This window comes from Sturnus vulgaris, chromosome 10 (genome assembly GCF_052056855.1).
Source record: "Sturnus vulgaris isolate bStuVul1 chromosome 10, bStuVul1.hap1, whole genome shotgun sequence".
Classification (NCBI taxonomy): Eukaryota; Metazoa; Chordata; class Aves; order Passeriformes; family Sturnidae; genus Sturnus; species Sturnus vulgaris.
Genome location: NC_142252.1, coordinates 1,858,542 through 1,876,309, shown reverse-complemented (window position 1 = coordinate 1,876,309; position 17,768 = coordinate 1,858,542). Strand labels below are relative to the sequence as shown.

The following is a 17,768-nucleotide window of genomic DNA, read 5'->3' as shown; positions in this document are numbered from 1 at the left end:
TAATGAATTATCTTTTCATCAATCTGACCACATAATGCCTATTTCAGTGTAATATCAAGCATTGCACCAGACTGGTTGTTGTAATCCCCCACGGTGAATTAAACCAAACAGTGTGATATAAAGAATCCCTAAACTGCAACCTTCAGAATGGGAGAATATTAGAGACAAGAAAGATTTAACAAAAACCACTAATTACAGCTTAGATTATGGATTTACCACCCTTGGTTGATGAGAGGTGAGGGAGAATTGTGCTTTTCCAGGAGCAAGCAGAGGAATCCCTGACTCCCAACTACAGCCACAGCAACGCCCCAGATCCTGACTGAGCTCCTCAGTTTTACCCGGGCAATTCCTGTTCTACCTGGGCAATTCCTGTTCTACCTGGGCAATTCCTGTCCTTCCTGCACAGCCCAGCCACCACGGTGGGTTTCTGAATTTACATCCCCATGCTCCACAGGCTGATGTGCAAACACCTCTGCTGTGAGCATTCCTGCAGGCTGGCAGGAGAACACGGCTGCTCTAAATGAAAATCAATCTCTGCTAAATCTGCTGGCTCCAGCTCGATTGGACTGGAACTGCTGGGGGGCTCACACAGAGCTGGGCACACACAGAGCTGAGCTGGGCTCACACAGAGCTGGGCACACACAGAGCTGGGCTCACACAGAGCTGGGCTCACACAGAGCTGGGCTCAGAGAGAGCTGGGCTGGGCTCACACAGAGCTGGGCTCACACAGAGCTGGGCTCAGAGAGAGCTGGGCTGGGCTCACACAGAGCTGGGCTCAGAGAGAGCTGGGCTGGGCTCACACAGAGCTGGGCTCAGTGAGAGCTGGGCTGGGCTAACAGAGAGCTGAGCTGGGCTCACAGAGCTGGGTTTACAGAGAGTTGGGCTCACCCAGAACTGGGTTCACACAGAGATGAGCTGGGCTCACCCAGAACCAGGCACACACAGAGCTGGGCTCACCCAGAACCAGGCTCACCCAGAGCTGGGCTGGGCTCACCCAGAGCCGGGCTGGGCTCGGCTCAGGCAGCAGCACCAGGGAGGCACACACTCAGCTCTGGAGGATGGCAGCAGCACCAGGGAGGCACACACTCAGCTCTGGAGGATGGCAGCAGCACCAGGGAGGCACACACTCAGCTCTGGAGGATGGCAGCAGCACCAGGGAGGCACACACTCAGCTCTGGAGGATGGCAGCAGCACCAGGGAGGCACACACTCAGCTCTGGAGGATGGCAGCAGCACCAGGGAGGCACACACTCAGCTCTGGAGGATGGCAGCAGCACCAGGAATGCCAAGTGCCTCTGTGGGACCCAGGCAGATGCCAGAGGCAGGCACAGGTTTTTGATCACATCTCTGACAAATCTCAAGGTTATGTGTCCTTTTGAGCTCAGGGGCGTGAGAAAAAGGCCTGTGAAGGAAATGTTTTTCAAGGGGTAAGGTTAATTCATCTTCAAGCACCCTCTGTCCTGACTTGAGCATTTTCAATTTGGCTGTCACACCCTCACAGGCTCATTTTGGGTTTGATCTGTTGCTATCTCCAGCAGAGGAGCAGGCAGCTGCACAAAGCAAGGACAGCCCTCCAACCCAGGAGCATCCCAGGCTGCTGTGAACTGTGGGGAGCAGGAGCTCCCCCCTGCTCCGGGGCTCTGGGCTCCAGGGCAGCTCCTCAACAGCCTGGGAGCAGCTCCAGGGAATTCTGCCTCGCTGGAGCCAGCTGGGACACAAACCCACACCAGAGCTGCTTCAGGCCTGTAATCCTGGAAGATGGAATACGATGAGCAGCACCAGCTACAGATTTTATCTTCAGCTCCATCATAAAACGGTTTTGTCTTGGAAAATTACTTACTTGATTAAAGTGCTGAAGTTTATCAATCAAATTGCTGATGAGTGGGTCCAATCCTTTGACTTTCAGTTCTGGATTATTAATTTGTGCCTTCAGTCCATTGGAAACAACCCTGCTGGTATAACTGAAAAACAGAAAAAAATAATACATCAGTGACTGGAATCATACCCATCAGAATCAAAAATAGCATTACAGGGGACTTACAAATAGAAAATGTTTTGTAAATGAGAATAAAACTTTTTATAAATATTTGTGGTTTTAAATACACCAACCAGAACAAACATCAGTTTCCTGCAGTATCATTTACCATTTCAAACTATTCAAGTCATGAGCCAACAGCAATTTCATAAATCACAGAGAGGTTTGCTTAATTCATAATTTAATATTTGAATCTTTGTAACTAACATTCTTAAGTTCTTCCATTCAGCAGTCAAAGCTGATAGCTTCCAAAAATTCACTCTTTCCTTATTGCAGAAACTTGGGGAATTTAAGACAGAAATTATGTTTCATGAGACTGAAGCAAATTCCAATGAAAGGGGGGGTGTGATTTGAAAAAGATTCATAAACCAAGTGTGAATTGGAGTCCTCTTGCCAGAGCCTGGGGACAAGCTCTTGGGGACACTGTGAAGCAGGTGCTGCTGCTCTCCCCCAGCTCCCCAGGGAGCCTCACCTGTGTCAGAACCCCCCAGCCACACTCACCAAAACCCCCTGACCAAGCCCTGCTCTTTGTGAGGAACAGCAGATTCCCACCCACTGACAGGTGACTGAGCAGCTCCAGTCTTTTCTGGGAACACCCCACAAAGTTTTCTCAAATCCTGCTTGGGCTGGGGCTCCCTCATGGGGAAAACTCCAGGGCTGTGCACATTTGGTCTCTGCTTCTCTCTGTGTCTGTACCACAGCTGAGGAGCTGAATTCACCCCCTCTGGGGTTTGCTGAACCCAGGTGTCCACACCTTCAGATTTGTTCCAGCATTTATCTGGGTACAACTGAAGTTCCACAGAGCTACAGAGCAGCCTTTTTTTTAAGAGTTATGGTTTTTAGGATTGTATGAACCCCTGAGTTCAGCATTCATTTGTAACAAAGGGGATCAGGGATGGTTTGCATGACCAGCTTTGAACTGGACGAGTGTTCACAAACCAAACTCTCTCAGCCTCACACACACACACCAGGGACTGGTATTTTTGGTATCCAAAATTGGCATCTTTGTAAGTGAGGAAGCCACTGGCTGTGCTCCTTTGGACTGAAATGTCGAGAGGAACATCCTGCTCCATCCTGCACTTTGATCATCCCTACACACCTGGATATGTCACATGTTCTCCTACCAGTGAATTCTTCACTGTAAGCCAATTTGTGCTGAAGCTGAGGACAGCTCTCCTGAGTAGAAAACAAGGCCCAAATTCTATTGTAGAAAGGCAACAGAATGAACTGGGGGGAGACCTAGCTCTCCAAGTATATTTGTCCTATCTTAGTTTCATTTAGGATGAACAACAAATTCATGCAAACTGCAGGCAGAACACACTGTAGGACATTGCTGCTAAAGTGTGGCTTAGAAAAGAAATAATTGAGAATGGCCTGATTTTTCAGTAAACTCAATAAATGACACTTCTCAGGGGAAAAAAAAATAAAAAATTGTTTAGAACAGAGAACTAAGAAAAATCATGTTTTGCCTTAATAGCCAGATAGTACTTAGAGGACAAATGTTAAGGAAAATCTTTTTCACTGAGATAGCATTTTCTTTAATTCCCTGAGCCTTTTAAAGACAACATTTTATTTTTTCTTGATATGTAACTCATACATGTGTAAAGTAATCTGGAGTATAAACTTTCACACCCAAAATGATGGTAAGGCTCAGATCTTAGAAGCAGACCCAGCTGGGCTGATGTCCCCAGGAAGAACCCAGCCAAACTATTATTCTGAAGCCAAGGGTGGTATGGATTGTAAAAACCCACACCAATGCATTTGGACAATACTACAACATTGCTGCATCTTATCTGCCTTTACCTTTATTCACAAATCATATTATTTGCTGAGTGCTCAGTAGAGTTCATTATGTGAAAACAAACACATGGTGACCCACTGGAGAAGTACAGGGACATGGGACACGGCTTCCTGAGATCACCCAGTTTAAAACCAGGAGAAATTTCATTTAATGGGTCAGCTCCTGGCCTCCACCAGTCTATTTGGTGATTCCCTGCGTGTCTGCTTTGTCTGATCAGAAGCTCATCAACAGCAGCAAAATGCAAGGGTTTTCCTTCCCACTGCTCTTGACTCTGTCCATTCATCCCCTGGTTGGAATTTCTCTGGAGGTTTATGTCACCATAATCCAGGATAAAGAAACCTCTGGGTTGGCTGAGGTGTTTTTTGGCAAATGACATTGGCTTTTTTTCTCCATGGCCAGTTCAGAGAAAGCAGCAGCATTAATTCCAGAGTCCTCAAAGGGACCCAGAATGGGGAAAGTCAGGCTCAGCCTGCCCATACCTACTGCTAAATACTCCCTTCCACATCCATCATTACAGGAAAACAGAGACTGGAGGAGTTCACAGCCCATGGAGACACAGGGGGCTCTCCTGGCCTTCAAGTTCCACCCATGTTTGAGGAGTCCCTCTTTCAAGCTCAGGAGATATGAATGCATTATGCACAATTGTCCAGAATCGGATTCATCACCCAGCTTAGGTGAATTCCACCTGGCAGAGATTGCAGAGACCTGTGTGAATGCTGCTCCAGCTCCTTCCCCTCCCTGGTGCCACCAGCAGCCATCAGGAGTGGCCCAGCTCTGCTCTGGAACGTGACCTGCCCAACTGGGAAAGCCCAGAAAACCAACTGCAGTGGTGAAAGATGACATCTGCCCCATGAAAGGGGTTAAAAGCTGGTGGAAAAGGAGGGAAAAGACTTGCAGGGCACAAAGCCTGCCCTTGGGTTTTCCCATAATAACCTGTTCCAGCCCTTGTTCATCACAGTGGAATTGTTCAACCGGTACCAACAAAAATGATGAAAAAAATGCGTGGTAGATGACAAAATATTTCTGCTTAGATACTGCTGAGTTGATGATGGTGTGTAATTAATTTTTTAAAAATGTGGTTACAAGCTGTGCTTGTCCCGTGTGTTCTCACTGGGAGATCAGCACCAGAACAAACGTGAGCCTGGAGAGACTCAGAGCAGTGAGGAGATGGTGATTTCAGAGGAGAGGGGACACAGCTCCTGAGGAGAAGGTGACAGCTCAGAACTGCAGCAGAACTGCACACCCAGCCAGGAGGGGGTAATTCCCCCAGCCCACCCCAGCTGCACTAAAAACAGAATTTTTGTCCATCTCACCCAAACCACCACCCTCCAAACTGCAGATCCTTCTATCTCTGTACCACGTTAAAATACTTTGAAATAAACACTATACATTTCCTGAAAGATAATCTGATTACTTTACTTCTTTGCACTATCTAAAACATTTTTTTTGTTGACATCAGATCCTGAATTACTGGAAATGTACATTAAGTAAGATCAGAAATTGGCTTACTTTATTTAATAACCTGCAATTTAACTGAAATATTGTAGTACAGAATTGTTAACTCTGGTTACAACTCTAGTACTTTATTCCAACTAAACCCAGAGATGTCCAGGAAAGTTGTATTAAAATATTGTCACTGGAGCAATCCTGAAAGTAACTGCTACACTGGAGCCCAGGGAACAGCTTGTGCAGACAGGATTTTCATCCAGACCTCAAACCTCAGGCCAATGTTATTCCATTGATTGATCAGGCTAAGCTGTGATATTTAAAAAAAAAACAACAAACAAAAGCAAATTATAAAAACAACAGCCTCCCAAATCCAGCTTTTCAGTATTTCAGAACAGTATCCATTTTTCAGATCTTAGGTTAGGCTCATCTCAAGTTTAAAAAAAGGTAAAAAGTGAAATGCTGTTTACATATGGGATTGCATTTCAATTGAAGGTGTATGTTTTTATTTCATAAATAAATAAAGATAAACTAAGATGTCTGAGTAAAAATACCTATTTTAAAAAGCCAGATGCTGGTCTGAAACAAACTGTTCTGACAAAAAACTGCTTCTGACGAAATCACTTGTCATATATGTAGAAGAATAAAATTCACTGTCTACAAAATCAAATATACATTTGCTGAGATGTTTCTAATTTTGTGATCACGTTTTTTAAAAAATAAATTACACACCATACAGCAACACAGCAATATCTAAGCAGAAATATTTTGTCATCTGCCATGCATTTTTTCATCATTTTTGTTGGTACCGATTGAATAATTCCACTCTGATCAACAAGGGCTAAAACAGCAACACCTTTCTGAGACACACTGGCAAGTACAAACTCATCCTGAGTGAGACTCTAAAAATTATTTCTCTGGTGTTATAAAAACGTGACTGTTCTATTTTCTGTATAAATGTACAAATGATTCTGTAAGAAAAAACAACCTGCCTCCCCAAGAGAAGAACACATTGGAAATCTGCAGACTGGACAACGTAAAAGAAAATTTCTGCTTTCTCAGCTTTCTAAAACTCAGCTAAATCCAGAGAGCTCTAGAGTAAGCCACTCATTTTCTAGCAAAATCATAAATTGTTGAGACAAAGTGAGACTTTACAGCAATCATTTCACATCCAGCTCTGCTTCTTTCACCTTTGGGCATAAGTTATGGAGCAGGAAATCCTCCCGGAGATCCGTGTTGCCTGCAGAGCCTCCCAGAAGCAGAGGGAATTGAAATGCTGCTTTTCCAGCAGCCTGCTCACTTCAGCAAAACCCTCAGCACAGTGGCAGGGCAGCCACCAGCCAGCCCTGAGTGACTCAGAGGCTGCAGGGTCACGGGGGAGAGGGAAGGGAAGAGCTCTCCATGTGCCATTTAGTAACCAGCAATGAGAAATATGGGTAAGCTCCTTAACTGGCCTTGAGATCCACTGAAAAACTAATTCAGCTACATTAGGCATGGTTCAGCAGATGGTGTGTTTTGTCTTATATTTATTCATAATTTGACCCTTAGGCTGGAATTGTTTGCCTGAAATTCAATTATGTGAATCCACTGCTGATCTACAGCAGCCTGTGGTGTCCCTAAATTAATAATTTTTGGACATTTTCTTTGCAGTTTTCAGATGCAGCCCCCGGAGCGTGCGACCCTCTGACCTACAGGGCTCTGCAATCCTTGTTTTCTTCCCAATTTGGGGAACACAGAAACGTGCACCAACTAGTAAAAGCAGTGACAAAAACTGTGGAGTTGCAGAATGTGACATAATTCATCAGGATTATCAGCTCTGATCTGACTGACCCCTCTGCCCACTTCTTCACAAAGTGACAAGAACAAGCAGAACACATGGCAAACACACATCCCTTGCCTGGTTATCACTGCTGCTTATCACTCATGAGTAACTTGGAGGAAGGAAAGAAAATGCTGTTTCCCTGAGGCATTTCTGAGTTTAAACACAACTGTCCATGAGGAAAAGCCAGCCAGAGCAGGACTCCCCTCGGACTCAGCTTTCCCTGAGCTGCTCCACACAATGAACAGGAGAGGGCTGAGTGCCCCCCAACACCTCCTCCTGAGCCCTGGCACTAAAAATCACCAACACACAGGCTGGGCTTCACCTCTGAGCACCTCCCACAAGGGCACCGCTCACAAAAATGTCTCAAATCACACATTTTGTCACTTCTGAACCAGCTTAAATCTGGTTATACTCACTGAGCATCACATGGCTGAGAGATCTCCAAAAAGCCATGATCAACCCATGACCAGTACTGCTCTCTAAGGAACTAAGCTACCAAAATAAACATTTTATTAAAACACAAAACAAAACAAACAAACCAAAAAAAACCCAAAACAGAACAAAAAAAAGAAACACATCTTGATAAGTTTACTGGCACATGATCAGCAGCTGTGGTTTATTTTTGAGGAAAGAACCATGGCATTTATGCCACTGTACAATTCTGCTGAAGGAGGTGAAGTTCACCAGGGTAAAATCTGCATGCACAAAGGAAAATGATTTTGTGTATTCTACACAATCAGCTGAGCACAACTGCTACAACATTCCACAAGATAAAGGTTTCTCTTTTGAAAAATACCTATGCAAAGAGTTCATTTGGAAATGATTAAATAACTGCCAACAGACTACAAGAAAGCTCAAGTCTGGCACATTATGAGTTTAGCTGCCCTGAAGATTTTGTGAAGCAGAACTGACACGATGAGAATTCCATCTCTGCCAGAACTATTCTAATAGGCTCCAGTGGAAGTTCCCCAAATAATCTTATTTATTAGCAATTATGGAAAACGATGAGACAAATTCAGTGTGCTAATGGGATAATTAGAAAAGGAAAATCACAAAGCCAAACAGCATTTATAATGGTCTTTCTCCACTTCTGCAGGGCTGAAAGAGACTTCCTGTAGTCTAGATTATAAAGACAGTTCTAGGACTGTAGCTTCCAAACCAAGTTACCAGATGGCTTCAAGTGACTGGAGGATGCCAGCCCATGAACACTCTGAAAATCAGTGAAAAACAACAAGAGTGTACATGTAAGAGATGAAAGTCTCAAAAAAGATGTGTTCATCAGTTTGTCCAAAACCAGGCTGAAAATGCACTGAGTGGAGCTTCATGGAATATTGTAAATGCTTGATGAGTGTTGCAAAAAAAATGTTACTACAGATTGGTGGTGAAACATCCTTCATTCTTTTCCTAGGTGTAAGAAAAGTCACCTTAAGGCACACTGAAAGCACCAAAGAAATTCGAAGTTAATTGGACAATCTTTATTATGTCAAGGGAAAGAAAGTACTTACCTGGAATACCATCAGATAGGAAAGCTCTTTAGTTTCAAGTGAAATAAACTCTTCAGGACACACAAATGGCATCTCTATAGCCATCACATGGAATATAGTGAGCAATGAAAATTATACAAACCCAAAAGCTGATAACCTAACTGGGAACTGGAGGCACAAAGAGCATTCCCCACTATAATGACTCCAGAAACAGAGCAGAAAACAGAGCGGTAAACAAAAAATATATACTTATCAAAATAACATCTAAGGGAAAAGCAAAGCTTTGTCTAAAAAACCTTTTCCTCAGCAGCTCCCAGGCCAGGACAGAGCCTTCCCTGAGCACAAAGAGAACAGAGTCAGGATAAATCCTGAGGGAGAAATTGCTGCTGCCCCTCTCGGAGGTTGGCAGCTTCCCCTCTGCTCTGCTGGGCAAAGCCAATGGAACAGATGATGCCAAACTTCTGAACCTGCCACAGGCAAGGCACTGGTGGGAAACAGCACTGACTCAGCAGAAAATACAGTCTCAGGAGAGGACAGGACTTGAACTCGGATTACAAGAAAAAAATAAAAGCAGAAAGCAAGTAAAAGCAAAAAATAAACTTAGCAGTGGAGAGAGAATGAGCGGGGAGCAAGGGCTCACATTATTTGGTTGACAGGATTTTGGACAGGCCAAGGCAGCAAGAAACCAATTGCCTTTCTGAAAACCCTGGTTGCAGATATTTAACAATTAGTCTTGACAGATGACCATAGTTATACAAAAGGATATTCTGTGATCCCAGAATAGGAATTTTTGTGAAGCAAAATGGAAAATGTCCTAATTTGCACACTGTCTGACATATGTCACAGGGAGGAGACCTTGCCTGTGGCTCATTAAAAGCAAAACAAAACAGAAATAGATTAATACTAGAATTCCAGCTTTCCTCAGAAGCCAGTTTCTCCAAATGCACACAGATACACATGGGACATTAAAGAGCAGCTGTCAATAATGAAGTGAGGCTCTGCAGGAACTCAGCCCAGGCACTGAGCTCTGCCCCCCAAGCCCTGGCTGATGCCCCTGCCTTCAGCCCCACGTCCTTCTGCAGCCCTGCCCAGCAGCCTTCCGTGTGCCCTGGGCAGATGGAGCACACCAGACACACCACTGCCTCCATCCTGTGCCAAGGAGGGATTTGGATATCCAGGCCTACCCCCTCCCAGGCTCAGCTGAGATCTGCACTTTCTGAAGCACTGTCAGCTCCCCTGGCTGCTCTGGCTCCTTGGGGATGTCTCTGAATTATGGATTCTAAACATGCACTAATGCACATACATTCGATTTCATTCCCTTATATAGTTTTTCCAATATATTTGTGCAATATATTCACTGCAATTCTTATCTGCTCCAGTGTCTCCACTTCTGCCCACATCTTAATATCTTAGAGCAGGTGTTTGGTCTTTGAGTCCTGGATGGAAAAGTTATTTACCTTTCTGGGCTGCACTAGTGCAAGGTACATAATCCCAATTTATTCCTATTTCCAGGTTAAAAACTTCATCACGAAGATGGTGGTACTAAATTTTATAGAAGTAAAAAGTAAATAGGAGAGCTTAGTGCTGTATAGAAAGAGATCAGACACTAAGACTTCCAAATCTCCTGATCCAAGAGTTCTTCAACTCCTTCCCTTTCACTTCATCTTTTCCACCAGCAAGACAGGTAGCTGAAATCATCATTCCAAAGCACCCCAGTTTTATTCTTAATAGAGAAACCTGTATTTTACTGCAGAAGCTACTTGTTCATCTCACCAGCAGACCTACACATTTCATCCAACTTCTTCCTTTTGCAGCTGACATGGATCAGGCCAGTTAACCCTTAATGTCCCCCTAAGGGTGAAACAACAGCAAAACTGCACTCAGCAAACCCTGCTGATGGCTACAGGCACTGGGCTGGGCTCAGCTCATCCTCACTGTTCCAATTCCACCAAGCACACCCAAGCTTCTGTGACACTGGCACCACAGGGGGATGGATGTGCTCAGCACAGACCTTTCCAGTTTCATTGCTGAGAAGAACTGTTAAAAGCAGCACTTCGAATTTGTTCTAGTGTTTGCCTAACTAAATATTTGATGCAGTATTTCGGGATGTAGCAAAAATCGCTGCATTTATCGCTCCTGAAAACAGTGCAGAAAATGTCAGTAGTGGTAAAGGGCAAGTATGGTCCAGTTATGGAGACCAGAAGGTCTTTGCATTTTCCCAAGACAAATGTTTACCCAGGTCAAGGTTGAAGAGCTCGAGAGAAATGTGGGAAACTGAGCAGCCTCTATTCATGTTTTTGTCGTTAAACACAAAGCATTGTTTCCCTTGCTCGAGTGTTTGGTACTTCTCACAAAATAACTGCACTAGAAAAGAGGTCAAATGTAGATCTCCCTGTCATCACAAATCTGGAACTGGGAATACTTATACAAAAATCAATTTACTTGACCTATACTGTTCAATTTTTCTGCTAATACCGCTGAAGATTTATGTCTGGTTAAAACTGTTCCCTTCTGCAATTTAACATCTCTCCTCCTTGATTTTTCAGAAAGGTCACAATCCCGAGTTCATGATTTTATATTTTCCTGCCACAGAGACAAACAGCAACACAAATTCACACAAGTTCACTGCAGGATTAACAACAGCAAAACCACATTGCTGGGGGAAACACATTTAATGCACACAAATGCATGCACCACAAAATATTGAGCAGAAGAAGGAGCTAAGAAGAAAAATAAGGACAGAGAATCCCTTTCCCCATGCTACAGGTATCCTCTTCTTGGAAACCCAAGCTGCCAATTCATTCATGGGATGCACAATTTTATTTTTGATAGTTACTTTTAAGGTAGACCATAGCAAATGGGACAAGAAACCACTTCTGACATAGTTGCAAGTTAGTGGCCTGCTTCCTCTACAGTTTTAATTTCTGTAGCAAAGATTCCCTTCCCTTCAACCCCTGCAAGAGCTGCAGCTCTCTGTGTGTTAAATGTAGACAAAATTTAAAATCCTCAGTATAAAATCCCCAAGAAAGCAAACACAAGGCAGATCAGGGGGCTCACCAAGGACAGGTAAACTCAAACAATTTGTTCATCACAGATATAATATAGCCCACTCCGAAACATTAATTTTTTACTATTTAGCTAAAAGGTGCAGATAGCTGAAAACAGAAAAATAAATAGAATGAATGACATAATACAGAAAAACCCAAGCCTGACAGGATTTGTGCTGTACACAAGAGAGAAAGCCCCTCCAGCAAGGCCCTGATCTTGCAGTGATGGCCCTACAGCCCTCCCCTGCAGAAAGCCCTTCCCTTGCACGTAAATATAATCACAAATAATCTGTTCAGTAATAACATTCCACTCCTCAGTTTATGTTCAGGGGATGAAGTTACATTTCCTTAGCAGAGATCCTAAAAGGACCCTGTTCCATCCCATTCCCACTGATCATCCGGGCCTAAAAAATGTAAGTAAGTTCACACTTACATTTTTTAATTTCTATTTTGTATTTATTTATATTTAGTTGTATTTTATTGGAAGATTCTAATGGGTAAGGAAGCAAATGCTGTCCCATTTCTGAGGGCCAGGCACAGAGGTCAGAAGCCAGCCAGCAGCTCCTTATCTTCTCTGTTGGCATAAGGTGCAACACAAAGCACTTGAGAGTTTGAGTGTGATCACCCCTGGCTCAGAAAGGAGCTGAGGGTTTCAAGTGGCTGCCATGGGCTGAGCAGACAGAGAGCTCTTGGCTCCAGCCCTGACCTGAGTGCTCTCCAAGCCTTTCCTGGGATGCTGAGAGGTTTTGCCTCCACACACACTGGAGCTGACACCCTCAGCATGGGAGCTACAAACCTGTGCTCAGCCATAAGGAAACACCAGGGAGACAAAAAAACACAACAGGAGAACTGGCCTTGCTTTTCTGCTAAAAAAAAAAAATCAGGGGAAAAAAAGGAGAAAAAATAGGAAGTCTCTTTTTGCCTTTTTCTTTTTAAAGCTGTGTACAATATTAGAGAACACAGAGAACCAAAGTCATTTTGAACACAAGACAAAAGGAATGAGAGAATAGCAGGCAGTTTGTTGTGGCACAACTATAGGCCACAAAGCACCACTTGTTATCTGTGTGCTAAAAATACTGCCATGATTAACAGCAAGGACCAAGGAAAAAACAAATAATAGAAGAATACATGATGTAACTAAAGCATGTGACATTTCAACATTTACAAAAGGATCTGAACAGACTTCAGTTGTCTGCAGCATCATCCATGTTTAAGTATCCTGAAAACCTTCACAGAGCAGAGGGTGGGTTGGGCTGGTACTACAGAAGGCAAATGGAACAGGCATTAGTCACTATGAACAGCACACAAATATTCCAGCTGGTTTTCAGTATGGGAAAAAACTCTGCAAGTCTACACAGCTAACACTGCTGGATATTTAATTCCTCTTTTGGATATGATGGTGAGCATAGCACAAGGACACTGGGGATGGACAATTATGTCTGAATCTGTTCTACAGAGATTCACAGAAAGAGAAATTACTAAATGCACAAATCCACAGGCTTTGAAAGTTATGCTGGACAAAGGCAAGAGGAGCAAGAGAAGGGGGAAGCATTGACTATCATGTCCTACCAGTGCACAGAACCTTTCAAAAAAACAACTGGGTTAACAAGCTATGAACCAAGTTGTCTTGTTTTAATGACTTTAAACCAAGAGTTTCTGCCAGGAAAGGCCAAGTATTTACTGCAGACATTTAAACTTGTCAATCCTCTATTTTGAGACTGCATTTAAAGAGCAATTAATGATAAAAGGATTTAAATTAGATTAAAATTAATCAAAAGAAGTGCAGGGGGTGAGGAAGTAGTTTATTGCTTACATTTTAGATGAATCACCTCTTTTTACCATGGCAAAAAATTAATGAAAAAAATAAGGCTGAATTTGGCAAAAGGTAAATTATTTCACCTGATTTTTCTCTCTTAGTATCTAAACTAAGAGTTTATTAATCCCTGAGGTGCACAGGATATTCCAATGTGTCTGTCTAGTTTTATATACACTTACAAATTTCTGTTTGGATCTTGCCTTGCCATGAGTCTAAATCCTACCAAAAATGACTCATCTCCATGTAGACAGTAATGTTCAGCATTGATGGTCTCTCATTTATTTTGGAAAAGCATCTGAAACTCTAATGACAGCTCTCCCCCTGGCAAATGGTGCAAACACAGCAAATTGCTTGAGGAAAAAACCATTTCATCAGTGTTTTACTGGTTTTCATCTCAAATAGAGCAATATATGATCCACATGAAAAGATAAGGTAAAATTATTACAAATTACTGGTCGATTAGCCCAGCACAGGCCAAATTTGTTAGGCAGTCAAAGCCTGTGGCTTAATGCCACTGCTCTACAAGGGACAAGCCTGGAAGCTGTGGAAGCAGAACTAAGAGCCACCAGTGAGAGCACAGCAGGGTGGTGACACCATGAGGATGCAGCCTCCAAAGGAGCTGAACTCTGAGCAGAGCTGGGAGCTGCAATCCTTGTGCCACCACATCTCCAGCCACCTCAGTGCCAGGGAATTGTCTCCCAGCTGACACCTTCCCCTGCACAAACCTGCCTGCTCTTGCACAGGTGGGTTCCCACACTGGGGCTGAACATCTCAGTCTTGGTCTTTGTGTGCACAAATCCAGGGGAATGCTCATGGATGCCAGCTGGACACTGTCTGCAGAACACAGAGACACCCCAAATCCACCAGGACAAGCAGCAAGGCAAAGCTCTTGATGGAGAGGCCATGCAAAGAAGCTGGAGGATGATGTTTTGATGCTCACCAGGCAGGTTAGTGAGGAACTGAGGGCTCTGTGCTGTGTGTCTGACAGGAATCACTCTCACCTTTAACAGAGCAAAGCACAGGCTGCTCTCAGAAGCAGTCCAGGACCTCTGCTGAATGCTGAAAGCTCTGGCCAAAGCCCTGCCAGCTCTCCCAACCCTGCCCTTCAGCAGACAGCTCAGCCTGCCACAGCAGGAGAGTGGGGGAGCAATGGCAGGACTGCCTTGCTGAGGAGGCAGAGAACGTTTCTGCACATTTTCCATCCTGCCTTTTTACTTTATTTAGCACGTGGAGGCTTAGAAAGGGATGAGAATCCCATGTCTTACTCCCCTCTTAAACTTCTAAAATCTCTGTGAATCAATCAAAGGAGAAAAAAAAGACTGAAAAGAAAGTAAGTAGTGTAAGAAAGCAGCTGAAAGCCAACAGGTAAGTCCTGCTTACTTCACCTAGCCCACATAAAGCTGCTTAGCCCCTGTACCATCACAATCTGATTGTCAGCTTGGGCAGAGCAGTGTGGCTGGAGCCTGTGACAAACCTGCAGTGACCAGGCTGATAGTGCCACAGCCAGAGGGCCCCTCCAGCCCAGGGCAGTGTCAGCACTCTGCTGGGTTTCAGGGACTCCCAGGTTTATGGGGCTGTTGGGCACCTGCTTGTCACTGCTGAAAAAAAATCCTTTGTATTATATTGAATTGTAGAATTAAAAAGCATCTCTTAGCAGCAGTATTGTCCCTGCAGGAAAAGAGCAGCATCTGTCACACACACGGATGGCACAGCAGGGACAGTATCTCAGAGTTCTGGTGGCTACAGGATACAACAAAGGGCTGAACATCCCTTGCAGGGTCTCTCTGACTCAGAGCAGCTCCTGGAGACCACACCATCTCTGTTCCTCTACCTGCTCCATGCTGGCTTCTTCTTCTTCATTAAAAAAACCCAAAACCAAAAAGTATTTTAACCATAAAACCCGTTTCCACTTGCCTTGCTGCAAACCTGCTCTGTGTTTCCTTCCAGCTATCAGAGCAGCAAGCAGAGGCTGCCAGCACAGCACAGCCATGGCAATACAGCTCCAAGCAGTGCCAGGGCAGGCAAGCTCAGGGTGCCAGCTGGGACCATGGCACAGCCCAGCCCATGTGCCCTGCAAGGACCCCCAGCAGGAGCTCAGGAGCACCAATGCTGCACCTCCAGTAAGAGGCACTGATTAATCACACAGCTGTATGCTGTGCGAGTGGAAATGAAAAACCTTTTATTGGCAACCTCATTATTTAGTGATAATTAGAGCCCAGTGTGCCATAAACTGCCCCTAGATTTTCTCTTTGTAAAAGAGAAGGTAAATTCACTGCTCCTTCTGCAGATCTCCTCAGTTAGCCCCTGAGTATAGAGGGAATTGGAAATGCAATGGCATAGTTAAATCCAATATAGAATTAAACAAACCTTTACCCACTCTGTGCTTTTCAGGGAGATGGGAAAGGGAGAACTATTGCTTAAATTATTCCTGCAGCTTTACCTACTTAGACTCCAGCAGCTCTAATCTGTTTTATTGGTAATTTCTCCCAACTGCAGGAGACACATTGGAATTGCCAGAGAAGATCAGCTCACCACATTCAGCACATTTAGGCCTGAATTCCTGCCTCTGGCAACTGCCTGACTTTAAACTTGCCCTGTAAAGTTAACAAAAGGTATTTTTCTGAACCAGGATGCCAGCTTGTAGAATCAAGCTCTCAATTCACATCTTGCCCCCACCTTTCCTCCCAAAGATATATATTGTCCTTTACACTCCAGCTATGCTGGTGCACCTTTCACTGGCTTTCAGAACTAAAACAAGGCACAGAAAGAATTTCCTCCCCAACAAGAGAGAAGACATGAGGCAGATCCCAGGATTCAGAGGGCTGGGATGTCTTCTGTGAGTTACAGAAGAGACACCCAAAGCACCTGGTGACTGAAATTACACCTACACCTGTAATTCTCTACCAAAATCCTGGCCTTGCTATGGTTTTATGTAAAAGGAGTGTATTACCACATTTCCTCACAAAGCAAACAAGCAGCAATTTCTGATTAAAACAACCAAAAGCAAATCCTTTAAGCTTAGCAATATCCAAATAAAAGCTAATTCTAGCTTTTGTGACAGAGAACCAATCCCAGTCCCCAAGTGCCCAAGGCACCTGAGAAGGGCAGGGACAGGAGCTGGTGTGTCCCCCTGGATGCCTGTGACATTCCCAGAGCCACCACACAGACAGGACTGCAAACACAGACACGACTGCAAACACACTGCTGCTGAGTGAGTGAAGCACACTCACACTGAGAACCAGCACTAAATACTGATTTTGGGTAGGAAAGAAGCTTAAGACTTCTCAATTCTAATTTTGAAAGCCAGTACAGTAATTTTCTGTCACTTCCTTGTGCTCATTTGACATGCCAGTCACGACAGGTGAGGAACCACACTTCCATGTTAATGGAATTTTGAATAACAACAGCACATTATTGCTGAGGAGTGATTAATTAGTACCAGCACTTCCATCTCCAGCTAAGTGGCCCAATATTACTGCTGAAGTTCAGCTCTCTGCTAAAGCTCGTGGAGTGATCACTCCTGAAGAATCTCTGAAGTTCTTACACTTGATTCAGTGGGGAGAGTGACTCTCTACATCATTGTTAGAAGCTGAGTAGGTTTATAAAAAAAATCAACCCTCTGTGAATTACTGTATTAACTTAGCAGAGAGGAAAAAGCCAGTTTATATGGATTCTACTGAAAAAAAATCAAGTCGTTTCAGTTCCATTAAACTATTACATTCTTGAAATTGTAATTTTATAGTTAAGTCTACTACACTGAGCAATTTAAAAGAGAGGCTGGCTGGGGATGTTCTGTTCAATCTATGAATATTCAGCAGCAATTTGAACCTTGAGCTCCCCCTTGTGCCACGCAGCCAGATTACGAACAGAATAATTGGGGTTTCCTTCACAGCCTCGGCTGGTGGGGATTTTGGGAGAGTGGATCCAAGAACGCTGGAGCAGTCCCTGCCCAGCCCATCCTCACACGAGGGGTTAATATCACACACAGCACCTGACTGGGAAAAAGACTAAGGCAAGGTGAGAACAAGGGGCTTATACTTGTGCTCAGCTCACAAAAGTATGAATATTTCATAATGCTACTGACACATCAAATGCAGCTGCAGCCTGATGCATGTGATCCATGTTACATGCAAAATGCAGGATCCACAGCCACTCTCTGCATGGATTCCTTCATTCTGACCAAAACACTGTTTGTGACATGTTTTACAATGAGTATTTTCTCCCTGAATCCACAAGAAATAGCCTCTGGAAAACCAAGTGTCACCTCCAGCCTGAGCCAGTCTAATGTTTTAAAGACAGAGAACACCACAGGCAATAA

General features: G+C 44.0%; 1 protein-coding gene across 1 annotated transcript in view; it reads right to left on the bottom strand.

The window, feature by feature from the left end:
- Positions 1–17,768, bottom strand: part of LOC106849591 (glypican-5-like) — a 322,712-nt gene that overhangs the window by 135,787 nt on the left and 169,157 nt on the right. The window contains exon 7 of the mRNA XM_014870294.2: positions 1,840–1,960. Within this exon, the coding sequence (XP_014725780.2) occupies positions 1,840–1,960 (121 nt within the window). The remainder of the gene's footprint in view (positions 1–1,839; positions 1,961–17,768) is intronic.